General features: G+C 39.1%; 1 protein-coding gene across 1 annotated transcript in view; it reads left to right on the top strand.

The window, feature by feature from the left end:
- The window catches only part of LOC126758154 (uncharacterized), a 62144-nt gene that overhangs the window by 43123 nt on the left and 5267 nt on the right, over positions 1-13754 (top strand). Inside the window, exons 11-14 of the mRNA XM_050472246.1 lie at positions 4816-4929; positions 5026-5101; positions 5932-11656; positions 12137-12345. Coding sequence (XP_050328203.1) covers positions 4816-4929; positions 5026-5101; positions 5932-11656; positions 12137-12345 — 6124 coding nt within the window. The remainder of the gene's footprint in view (positions 1-4815; positions 4930-5025; positions 5102-5931; positions 11657-12136; positions 12346-13754) is intronic.

The raw sequence follows: 13754 nt of genomic DNA, 5'->3' as shown, positions 1-13754 counted from the left end.
CTCCTTAAATAAATACTTACAAATATACATGTGTTTGTGTGTGTGTGCATATGTACATGTTTTTGTTTTTGTATGCATTAAATCTAATGCTGTTCTTTGTTGTTTTACCTCGAATTGATCTATAGCTGCTTTCATTTAATGCCAAGTACACGGAATTTGACATCACAACGCTACTTCCTAATTAAAATTAAAAGAACGTCACACTTAGAGAATATATGTATGTATATGTTTAGAAACCTAGAAAATCTAATTAAAATTAAACACATGCTTTGTGGTTTTTATGCCATGAACAAGGTATATTAAAGTTGCCAGGATGCTTGTGACACCCAAAAGGAAACGTCGGAGACCCTATAAAAAATATATGTATGTAAACGATCAGCATGTCGATATATATTCAAAAAATTTGGCATGGATTATTGTGCAAAGCAAAGGTACAATATTCGAAAAAAAATTCAGATCCGAATGCAGCATACAATCTGATCGATCAAAATTCAGTTCTTGTACGAAAAACTTTTTTATTTGAGAAGATATCTTCACGACATTTGGCATGGATTATTGCCTAAAGCAACGATACATTCTCCGAAGAAATTGCTCAGATCGAATCACCATAGCATACAGCCGCCCTACAAAATTATCGATAAAAATTAAAATCTGGCATGAAATTTTGTGCACTTGTTAAGGGTATTGTGGTTTTGCTTCAATCGAAATTCACGTGTTTTCTATCCATCACGTTTACCCATCCATCACCGTAACATACTAAGGCAGAGTTCTACAAAAGGTGCCCTTTTTGTTCTGAATGCAAAGAGGCTCCTGAATATTAATCATTTACTATGTAATCTTTTCAAGTTAACCATACAAATTTGATCAGAATTCTCATAGTTGGTGGTAGGAAACTATTAAATGTAGACAAAATGTCTCAGACACAAAACAAAAAAAAAAAAAAACAAGTTTCAAGAAAGTGTGAAAACACCAGCTTGGTATTTAATGTTCTCTTTAAGTGAAAGCTATCGCTTAGAATTGAATAACTACAAGTATAAATATATTAATAAAAATTATCATATGTATATACCGAAAGCCTTTGAACTGTTTTCAAATTAACAAGTAAAGAAGGGCTAAGTTCGGGTGTAATCGAACATTTTATACACTTGCAACCAGCGAGAATCAAATCCAGGGAAATACCTTAAGGTGAAAAACGATAATCATTATATGTATTATATGAGAGTTGGGGTAGTATCGACCTGATTTTATTTATTAACTATAATCATGTCACATACTAAAAAAAATGCTCCCTGGGTTTCATTTAGGTATCTCACATACAATCACCTATCAGCGGGATGTTCGATAATTCCGATATTCGTTACATAGGCGATAGGTTTTCTTCCAATTTTATCTATGTATTTTAGAGTAAAACATGCTCTGTAATTTTCGTTGAGATATCTCAAATATTGGCCGATATATGCAGTATAAAGTCAACCGGAAATTCGCAAATCTTTATATTAGATTTATGGGGCTCAAGGAATTATTGACCCGATTCAAGCGATTTTTAATACACAGAGATATTATTATCAGGAAAAGATTCTCTCTTAATTTTAATTGTATATCCCATACATTGACCGAAATTTTTTATTTTCAAAAGTCAACTATGGATACTGGAGTTTACTTATTCGAGTCTTCAACAGTTTTGGTTGGATTTGGAAAATTTTTGGTCAAAAGGTGGTTTGCTTTAAAGGAATTATTAGTGCAAAATGTTATCCTGTTACATTCATTGTTTCTTGTCTTGTATACTGGAAAATTAAATAATTAAATTAAATTTAAATTTGTGGTATATAGAAAGTAGTCGTGGTTTTAGCCCGATTTCGTCCATTTTCGCACTATCACATTAGAACATGAGAGGAATGGCGGGTTCAGAGATATATGATTTCACTAAAAAATGGGCGGTGTCATGCCCATCTGCCAATTTTTACACTGTCTCGAATAAAGTCTTCTCATGCCATCTCGGAGGTAAATTTAAACGCCTCTGGCACATTCCATTACTGATTTATCGCGCTTTAAAAAGTTTTAATCGGGAATAAAGGGGGTTATAATTCGATTTCATCCGTTTTCACATTGTTGGTAATAGTTCTTATGAGAATTGTCCCAAGCGAATTTTGGCTTTTCTAACTAGAGTGGTCTAGAAGATATGTCCATTAAACCTATTACTATTTTCGATACAAATGTTATCACATAAGCTCGCTTTTTCAGCCAAAAAAGAAAAATTATTAATTAAATAACCACTTAGAATATATTAGATTATAGCAAAGTTGTAAATCACAAAAAAAAAACCGCGAAGATCTCAGAAGCGGTTTTAAATGTATGAGTTTGTTTCATAGGGCACTTTATAAATATTACAGAATATTGGACAGTTGTGAGTCTTGTTTTTGTAATTACCGAACGATCCTGGAGAGCTTGTGAAATAGAGCTTTTATTTATATGAAAATGTGTTAAGATGAGATAGGATAAGATATAATAAATAGATGAGAATTGCAATGCGACCTAAAATCTATTGTGTCCTCTCTTAAGTCACGACGAACCACTTAGCCCGGGTATTTTGATAAGTTCTAATATATTGCTAGGTGCTCTGTAAATGTGTTACAAATCAGATGTTTGGTTAAGGTTCAGAATCTAAATATAATTTGTTTCCGAATAATGAACAAAAAATGGTTTTCATTATCCTTGTGAACATTTCAATTGCACTTTTGTAAGGAAATATAATACAAAAACAAGCAGATAAAGATCTGTTATATAGAATGGATTTTCTGTCTCTTTGTATCCTTAAGAACCGGAGTATACTAACTTCCTATGTTTTAATGTAGTGTGCAAATAAATACTTTACGTTGATTGTTATCGATTTTTTTGTACTGACTGTGATCTCAAAATGCTTAAAATTGGCCGCAATGTTTAATTTGTGTGCCAAAAATTTAGCAAACACCAAGTTATGTGTCATGTTACTCATCAACTATTTTAACTGACACATACATAATGACACAACTTTTAGAATCGGAAAAATACCTGGATATAATGGGTATCAGTAGTGCTATATTGACAACATACTTACAGAAATACTTCAGAATTGAATTTGAGGTTATCTTCCTCTTTTTCTAATCTTTAATTAATATATTGAAATGCAAAACTCCAATTAGTTGCTAAGTATAGGTTTTGTAACTACTGTGAAGATGTCAGCAAAGCGCTGCATTTCATATAGTTTAGTGCAACTTTTTACTGGTCGACGATGCTTCTCAAACATATTTGTTTTTTAATTGCTCGCAAGCATACACAAACACTAGAATCCGTAGGCGAGGGCAAAGAAAACACCACAATGCTAGATGCAGGTGAATTAATTGATCTCGATAAATAAAATTAGAACATGTGAGACATTATTTGTTTTGTTTACAAAAATCTTTCATTTCGAAGACTCTTATACTAAGCAAGGAGAGGTGTATTTAGAGCATACTTTTACTCGCATTTCTTTGATTTGAATTTCTGAGAACAACGGCCTCTACAGCAACATTGGCTGGCATTGCTCTGTATATTCGTTGAGAATTGTGTTTAATGTTTTTTTCTGCTTGTTTTAATTATATATCAGTGTGTGCCTGCTTGTACTATATCGTAGTACATACATTTGTATGTACTGTAAGGCGTTTCTCTTCAACGTATTGAACATGATTTACGTCCAAAAATAGAAACGCGTGTTGCGGCTATTTGTTATTTTTCAAAAATTCGAAAATTTGAAAACGTCGGAAACTTTACGACAGAAATAAATAAAAATAAAGTGAGAGAAAAAACATTTTGCCATGTGGCCGCTCGCTTGGCTGGCTGTTTGGCGTTCGACCGATTGTTGTTACCAAAAATGGTGAAATTCTTGGTTGGCCGTATTTTTGTGGGAAATGTATGGTTTGCAATTGAAATAATTATTTGTTTTATTGTTTTTTGTTTTCTCTGAAGTACTCGAGTATATGTATATGAGGTGGCAGGAAATCATAAAAACAAGAAGTTGTTGAAAATTGAGCGCATTAAATGAAATTTATTAAAACTGGAAAGGATTTTTAAAAGTGTATCCAGCCGCTTCCTATTGGCGCTATTTATTTTTGATAATTTTTTGGTCCTACAAGTTCAATGCCACCCTATCCATCGTTTTTTTTCCACACATACAAAAGTATGTTAGAGTTCGTCTATCTACATATAGGCGTCCATGATTTTTGTTTTTGCGTAGCAAAAGCAATCAAAATATAAAATCTGTTGCTTATTTTTTTTTGGAAAAATCATTTCAAATAAACTTAGTAATATTAATTTTACGAAATCGCCAATTTTACGAAATCGCAAATTTTAAATACAACAGTATGTGTGCAATTAGCAAAACACAAAGAAATATGTTTTACGCCATGCATCTTTTCACATTGACGCAGTTTTAATTCACTACGCAATAATTTTCGTATGAGAAAAGAAACTCGAAATACTCGTATAAGGCCATTTGCTTAATTTATCGGAAAATGAGTTCGTTTACCTTCGCACGAGTTTAATTAACTTCCGAGTTCTGTTGTTGGATGTGGTTTTTCATCTACACAATATATGTACATGCATACAACCATGTGTGGAAATTTCTTTGTATTTGTATTTACAGTTAAGTCGTACTATTTAATTTTAAATATTGTACAATTCTTCATAAATCCATGCACACATATAGAGATCTTTGTATATTTGTTCATTGCATTTAGTAAATATAAGACTTCCTGGGCCCACAAATTCACTTACTTACTTTATTGTTGCCTTGAATTGCAGGTGAAAACCACTCGCATAACGAAAACGACCAAGTCTGGAAGCTCTTCAACACCAGTTACCCGTACAACTTGTGATATCGAGGAGATCTGGGACGAAGAAATCTTAAAGGAATTGGTAAGTGCGCCACGCCGTTTATTTCGCCTCGTTACAGTCATTTTGAAAAATTGAAATTGAAAACATTCCAACTAAAATCAATGAAATCTCGCACAGCTTGAACAGGCCACAACATACGAAGAACGCCGGAAGATACGCGCGCGTCTACGAGATTTAATGGCGGAACGTGAAGGTAATGACAAGATGTATTGAATTCTAGAAAATGTGGGAGCAAAATTATTTTACAAAATTTGGTGTTTGAGAATTTCAAAAAATTATTGATCAGCAAAAAAAAAATAAACCTTTTGGTAATAACGGTGTTGGGTAATTATTAGTGCTCACAAAACACATAAGTAATATATATTGAAACAACTTTACTACCTTGGCAGTACTTCCTTTTGGAATAATAATTACCTTTATTTTGTTTCTAGATTGATAATAAGCTAGGCAAGACTCTGTAAATCTTGAGTTTGGGTATCCAGCCGATACAGTATTTTAGGTACATACTTAAGCGGTTGGTATGCGTTTGAATGTGAACGTACACATATAATGTTTCCATTATCCAATTTATCTTCAATTTAGTTGTTGTTTTACGTACCGCGCTTCATACACTTCAGCTCATACGTCTCTACTTTTCATATAACCGCCATTTGCTGTCAACTCTTTCATATGGTTTATATCATTCAAACATACAAGTACCACTTCGTGAGATGAGTTCGTGTCTCGTGCGTTTAAAGTAATTGTAATTTCATGTGTTGTACCGAAGACAAGTGCTCCACTTTCCAAAAAAAGAAAAAAACAAAATAGTTACCTTCAATACCCAGTGCCTGTCAGCTAAAAATTTTTGGATATGTTTCAATTGATGGGTTTCCGGTCAAGTGTATTGTCGATCGTTTTCGTTTCAATTTCATACATTACACCCGAACTGTCAAAAACTATTCCAAATTATCATTTTTGAAGTCGATAAGTTTCTGTTAGAGCATAAATTCTTACGCTTTTTTTTTGTATTTGTACTATCTATAGAGAAAAAAGATTTAAAATCGGGTGATATATCCGAAAACGTTCCAGAAGTCGATGAAAGCAGTGCTAGTGAGTACGAGGAGATCATTGAAGAGGTTACTGTAACCGATTACAGTGATGCTGAAGCCGATCTAGGCGAAGAAGAAGTATTCAAATCAAGTCACAACATAGCTAGTGAAGCTAAAGAGACCACAGATAATATTGAAAAGAAAGAAGAAGAAGAAGAAGCAGAAAACGTTGATAAAGAAAAAGATACTAGTGTTACTGAAAATGTAAAAGAAGAGAAGGTAGAGCAAGTAACTAAAGAAATTGAAGAAGTAAACTTAGAAGCAAAAGAAAGTGTTGCCACAAAAGAAATAAACGAAGAAGCTGACGTTGAAAGCGATAGTAAGAATTCAAACTCGAACGAAGAGAGTGTAGCTGAATCGAGTGTCGACAAAACCGACTCGAAATCCGTCGATGACGATAAGGGTGAGTCCCTAGTGCCGCTATTGCAAGATATTTTGCAAAAGAGTTTGCCAAACGCAATTGCCAACGCACGGAACTTTCAAGAAAGAGCACCGAATACGGAGCTGAACCTACCTGCAATCACTAGCACACGTACAAATAAGGGCTGTAGTAGTAGTAGTATTAAGATTAGTGAACATAGTGATTTGTGTACTGTTAATAATTGCAACAACAATAACAACACCCACAATAGCGAAGACAGTAAAAACCACACTGACCACACAAACGTAAACCACACACACAGTGACCCAAATATACAACCAACAAGTGCAGATTGCACGAACTCTGACAAAACCTTAGATTCAAACTCGTCTGAAACAACAATGACACGTGACATTGTAATGCCAAAAATCACCGGCAATAGTGTTAGCGCTTCGCAACAGAAGCAGCTGGATAGGTTAAGTGTTCCTCAAAAGGAGGACTCAGGTACGGAAAGTGGTGAGGACTTGCGCCTCATTGCGGCCGGTTTGCGTGATAGTTTGCAATTGCAAAGTGATTCCAATTTAATTGAGGAGGTCACAACAGCTCTTACACGTCTCGAGTTGTCACTGAAAGAGGGCAAAAACATACCGGTTGATGGTAGTAAACGTGAAGCGTTGTTGGCATTGGTCGCACGTCTCCAGAACGGTCTCACTTCACGTGATGCAGCAGTAAATTTGTCAAATATGGCCGATAATGGTGGACAGTTTGATGAGACTTCTTCACCGGAGGGCGACGGACAACGCGCGAATCGGCAACGTTTTGCTCGACGACGAAATCGTAACAGCCGCCATACGGTAGGTGTTAGTCGTGAAGAATTGGCTGATGCCCGTCGCTACATGGAAGATATGCAGTTGATAGACAATATATCAAATTGCACAACGCCAGAAAGTGGCATGACAGCAAATCCACTTACGCCACCACAATGGTTTCCCATCGAAAAGAATCCTTCGTCGGGTGCCATACTCACGAGCAGCTCGTCTTCTACACTTTACCGCCCGAATCAATTTGTGCCGAATCAACTTAAGAACTCTATAGTATGTTTGAATGGTGATGCGCATCCAACCCTTAGAGAAAATGATGGCCAAAAGAGCAAACGGCCCTTGTCAGGCAACTTTTCGGTAAGCTTTCAGCCGAATCCAACCACTAATGATTCTGAACCTTTTGTTAATGACAACCAAGAAGAGCAGAAGGAGTTTTACGCAAATGGTAATATTTCGCCCGACTCTGCCTATAAGTCTAACCGTTTCTCAAGCAAGAAACAACTTATGAAACGCGCAAACACCATCGATATACCAAAGACTAAGAAATATAACCCAGATTTTGACACAGATTCGGAACAAGAAGAGAAAACTCCTCAACTGGGATTGAAGCGCACTCTGCAAGTTAATGTCAAACACAAAGTGCGCAACGCTGTGCCGCCTTTCGTGCCGAAGACCGAAAACGATCACAAATTTCTAGCCTTCATCAATAAGCAAAGCGCTAAGCCTGGACTTGGTTGGACCGGTTCGCGTTCTGTGTCGAATTGGACCAATAAATTCGGTAATTTAAAGCACACGTTTGAGGTGGGTGCTGCAGCACAGGTCACCACGGGCAAACCACCACAAGCACCTGGACATGTGCCACACAGCGCAAGTAAGAGTTACTGGCAGAAACAAGTGGCGAACCAAGAACATAATCAGAATCAACAACAACAACAACAACAGTACTTACAATACCAACAACAACAGAGGCAGCAGCAACAACAACTGGCACATCAGCACCAGTTGCAGCGTAGTCAGCATGAGGAGAACGAACGTCTGCGTCGCATGGAGAGAGAACGCCTCGAGCGTGAACGCATTGAACGTGATCGGCAGGAGCGTCAACGTTTAGAGCGCGAGCGTCAGGAACGCGATCGCCTTGAACGTGAGTTCTACGAGCGAGAAATAATGGAACGAGAGCGATTGGCTGCGGCACAACATGCTGCCATGCCGAGCATGACGGTGCCCAAACCAGCACCGGTGAATAAATTCCAGCATGCGCCTCAATCCGTTTTTCGACCCATCGAAAACAACGATGTACATGGTCATAACATTTTCAAACCCATACCACAACTGCCACAAAAGTCAAATACTTGGCAACCACCGTCCATCACCAAGAAACCCCACTCAGCACCCGTGCAGTTGACACCTGCCTCACCGCAATTCCTGACCACAAAACCGTCAGTGAATGGCGCTCATGTAACATCACCCTCATCTACAACTTCATCGCCCATTGGTCTGCCTTGGGTTGCGAAGCCCGCAGTAGACAATAGTGATTTCAGAAAGAAAGCGCATACTTTCGAAGAGCGTTCACAAAATGATAATCACCAACATTCATATTTGCAGAGGCATCATTCATTGCGTTCGCCAAAGGTAAGCCAACCACAAATGGATGAATACAAGAAACGTCCCTCGCTGCCAAGCGCAGCCGATCCATATATGGCTGCACAGAGTCAATATGTGCCACAACAGCAACAACCATCACAAGTTTACGCATCAACAACTAACATATACCCAGCTCCACCACCGCCAACAAATATATCCTTTACATATGCCGACTTAGCCCGCACTAATAACTACAAAAGTTATCCGTGTCTGCCGTCGGCTATTGAGACGTCAATAACTGCGGACTATGTGCGACAGCGCGAAAGCTCACTGACCGATCCTCATGCAACACCACTGGTTTTAACCAGTTCCAATCCAACCTATGAGCCGCCTGCAGAAAATCAAGCATTCTACAATGATGCACCACCACCAAGACAATTCGATTATGCGAGCCCAATAGATAGTGCACCAACAAGTCCCAGTATTTTAGCCATGCCACAAACTGATTATACTGATGACGATTTGGACTCGGATAATTTAATGGAATATCGTGCCGAAACTCGGGTAATGGGTAAGCCACAAAGTCAAACTGCAGTTACAATACGGGACCGTCGAACGGCGCATGCCAGTGACGATGAAGTCTTCGGCAAAAACTCACGCAACGCTCAAAACTTATTGCTTACAATGAGAAATATTGGCAAAAGTGGAAGTAATATAGCGAAGGTGAAGAAAGATCCCGTAAGAAAGGTGGAGTCACCAAAGGTTTGCTTATCTCCAGATGGTCGTTCATATCAAGCGCCAGTTGTCGAACCATTATTTCCTCAAGTTACCAATTTTGAGCCTAATCGTATACCAGAATATAATCAGAATCCAATTAAGGCTCCAGCGCAAAGCAAACAAAAGAAACCGAGACCAAAAACACCACCAAAGCCAAGCCAGCAAATGGATCGAAGCTTGCAATTGGCGCGTGCCGAGCAGAAATACCGATTAGAGCAGCAATCGTACATGGATAGGACAAAATATTCAAATGAAAATGAAGCTCCGGCACAACAACAACAAGTACAGTATCAGACGGTTAATGTTTCTAACACTTTCGCCACCAACTCAGTGCCATACACAAGTGAAACACAAACTGCTTATACGGTAACTTACCCCACCGAAGCCGTCCAAGAAAATCAATATAGTAAGCAACACCCGAATGCTTTACCTCTGCAGCGAAATCGCAATTCCTCCGAGAATTCATCAGCTAGTTCGTCAATGTCACATAACTTACCTTCACCAGGTACAAGTTGGACGCCTAATCCTATTCACACGGTTGATGAAATTTTGCCACAATCCAAGCAATCGAGGAAAACTGTGGATGTCAAAAACTTACAGTCAAACACCTATAACCCACAAGCATATGTGGCCCCGCAGACACAACCCATGTCACAAAGCAACTTACAGGGTCCAACACAGCCAAAACCCCAAGTGGCCCCCAAGCCTACGGTAAAAGGTGCACAAAATGCACCACTGTCAGAATCACATCCAAATTACCAACCACAATATGCTCATACACCCAACCAGAAACCTCCACCCCAGCCATTACAAACAAAATTGCCAGCACAAGAAAGACCACAGCAGCTACCGCTACAAACCACGCAACCCAGAGCTAAACCCACTCCCAAATTGACCACACGTAGTCAGACATTGTCGTCATCATCACAAAGCCAAACCTCGGAACAACACTACGCGTATCAGCCAATACAGGCGGCTCCAAAAACGCGTGGTTTCGACGCAGCAATGACGCCTTTGCAAGCGCAGAATCGCGTGCTCTCACAACAGTCCCTAGTGTCTAGTAAGCAGCACCAGTTCGACCATAAACAGGAAGAGCAGCTGCAGTTGAATGAACTGCGTCGCAAAAGTCTTGGCAATGTCTACGACGTACAGCAGCAGCAACGCAAAGCCGCCTACATATCGGAGTCAAAGACAATAGTTAAACAGGAGTATAAGTCATCGGCGCCAGCAGACACGCCAGACATCGTAAAGTCATCACTGCCCAAGGAGGATATGCCCATACTGAAAAAATTCGGTCCACCACAACGCCACCATTACATGCCCAATTCATATCAGAGTCCCACAGCTAATACGCAAACCCAAAAGTTCGAAAGCAGCACTAAAGTGATAAAGAATACGCAACATCAGATTGTTCAGCACTCAACGCTAACGAAGAAACCCTCTATTGTGGAAATCCCGGCCACACCGCAGCCGGATGAAGATCTCATACCGCGCAATATTGTTTTTAACAATATCAGCGCATTCACATCCATGTCCCGTCGCCAGGAAGATCATGAGCACGCGCATTTTGACGCACATCCGCGGACGAATCGTTTGAGCAAGAGTGATTCGTGGAATCAGATTGTACAAATGCAAAATCAAGCGAACATCCAGCAACCGGCGACGTCGCCGAAGTTCGGCAACAGCGCTGGAGGTAGCGAACTGCGACGCACCAAATCCGGGCACACTTTGAACGTGCGCATGTATGAGGCGGGCATAGATAAGACGGAGGTCGGTGAGAAACAGCGCACCGTGGCGGCTTACTTCACAGGCAAAAAATCGCCAAATCAACTTGGTGGTGGCGAAGCAGTGGAAATGCGTTCAGCAATAACAACTGCAACAACGTCCACCGCAGCGACGGGAGCAAAGAAGTCGACTATTAATCGTCACAAAACCAGTGAAAAGATTTCGGCCAGTCGCAAATCGTTGACTGCAGTGACCAGTAACGGTATGCCAGCGACTGCAGCAACTGTATTGGGCGGTGGGTTGACACGTAGCGCAACAATGCCGCATATAGCTAGTTTGAATCTGCTCGACGAGAGCAACGTTGAAGACGCATTCGAACAGCTGATGATGGGCTCGTAGGATGTAAGGCTCGCACGCTGAGCTGGGGTCACACGTGTGCCAACCATTCCAAATTGCAAAAGCGAGCCAACATAACAAAAACGAAATGCATAGTGCCTAAGAAAGAGTTTAGTTGCGGTTGTCAAGTGAACACAAACGAAACCTCTACATTAAAATTAAAAAGTTACAATACAAAGTTGACGTTTACAGGCCAGTTGCTGCCGAGTAACTCGCCGCGTTTCAAACGTTACACAATAACAGTATAGTCAATTAATAATCTTTAGCGCGTTCCCTCTTGCCATATTTCTCAGTCTTCTCAATTATTTTACGTATTGGGACTGTTCTGCGACTCTGTACGAATTGACGTGAAGGAAAATGGAAGAGGAGGGACCACATGTTGTTTTATTATTGAAACTTTTACGCCGATTTCAATTTAACCTCAATACACAGTCGAAGGCTAATGTCATAAACCAAACAAATACCATTTACACGCACAGTACACTAATATATTTGAATGCACGAAATGGCCCAGTGACCGTTGGAACCCCACTAAGGCCCACTTGGGTCATTAGCGCTTGCGTTAATGCAATGATGTCGAAATTGACGGAATGCCTGCCAGAAAAATTGCGCCCAGCGGCATATGTTAGATCAACAGCTTCATTTAATGCAACAGGCCACGCCGTTTATCTTGAAGACGATATGTTTGGTGTGGCCATCACTTCAAACTTGAACTGTGCTCAGCCTTCTACATATCTACTCTATTCAGTGTGAGTTCATCTGCGTTTTTCATGTGTCTCGCTTTTCTGACCTTCTCCACAACATTACAAACTGCTTTATCAGTGCGTTGTTCCAAACACTAACCTAAATAAAAATCGATACACACACTGTACTCGTACTATGGTATTTTTTGTTCAGTTTTAACGCCGTTACAGACTACAATGTTGACCCCAGCTCCTAGCCACGCCCAGTTTCACGCATAGCCCACAGCTCACAGCTCACAGCTCCAAATCCACCTGCCAGCTCGCCTGACCGCCTGCCTAATAGTCAGCTCGCTCACTTACACGCTCGTTTACTTAAGTATCAACTCGTTGATTCGCTCGTTGGCTCGTTCGTTCGTTCGTGTTCGTATACTGCTTGAGAGATTTCTTAACAATTAATAATGTTAAAATCAAAGTTTATCAGTGATTGATTTGGCTAAATCAATACAGCTACTAATGTTTAATCATATGTTTTTTGTAATAATAATTCAACCATGTTGTCCCTCCTTCTGTAAATACACATCAACCATATACATACACGCGCATACCTGTACATATGGACGGCGTAACACTACTGTACGAAAGGACCTATTTTTACACGTGTACATATATAAATTTTTGTTGACGAATATGTTTGCAAATGAAAGTGTGAACGAGTGTGGACCACGACTGACGATCGGCTTTGAACGCATGCCTTTTTGAATGCGCGACGAGTGGAAAGCGTTGTTTTTTTGTAGAATTACTCGTTGCTCAACACTCGCTGCGCCTAAACTCGTGTTAATTTTTGGCTTTTCCTTTGTATGTTATTACATACATATGTACATATGTGTGGCGTATACATTTGCACATTGTTATATTACACATTCGTTGATTCGCATGCGATTTTTCTGTTCACTTTATATTTCATGCATTGTAGTGTGAAGGGAGTGTGAATTTTATTTACGTAGTTTGTATGTGTGTTTGTGTTCGCATTTTGGAAACGTTATGGAAAAATGCAGGAAATTAAAAAAAATAAAATAAACGATTTTTGGGCATATAAACCATAATGTTTGAAAGGATTGGTGTATTTGTATCGGACTTTTGTAGGTAAAAAAATTTAAAAATGCTTCTTTCATATAGGGTAAAGTTCGACTCCAAGTGGAACGTTTATACACGTTTTTACAATTTTTTTTTATTATTCAAATTTTTATCTTTATGATTTATGATTTTTCTTAATTTTAAACATTTTGTTTTTTTTTTACAAAAATTTTAAAAAGTCTAAACGTTCATGAGCTTTCCAAAAATTGCGAAAATCCTTGAAAACAATTTTCTATGCGATGCTCATATGATATTTTTTATTCTGATTAATATTTTCTTA

The sequence above is a fragment of the Bactrocera neohumeralis genome, chromosome 5 (genome assembly GCF_024586455.1).
Source record: "Bactrocera neohumeralis isolate Rockhampton chromosome 5, APGP_CSIRO_Bneo_wtdbg2-racon-allhic-juicebox.fasta_v2, whole genome shotgun sequence".
Classification (NCBI taxonomy): domain Eukaryota; kingdom Metazoa; phylum Arthropoda; class Insecta; order Diptera; family Tephritidae; genus Bactrocera; species Bactrocera neohumeralis.
The sequence above is the reverse complement of the archived record's forward strand: the minus strand, read 5'-3'. Positions and strand labels throughout refer to the sequence as shown.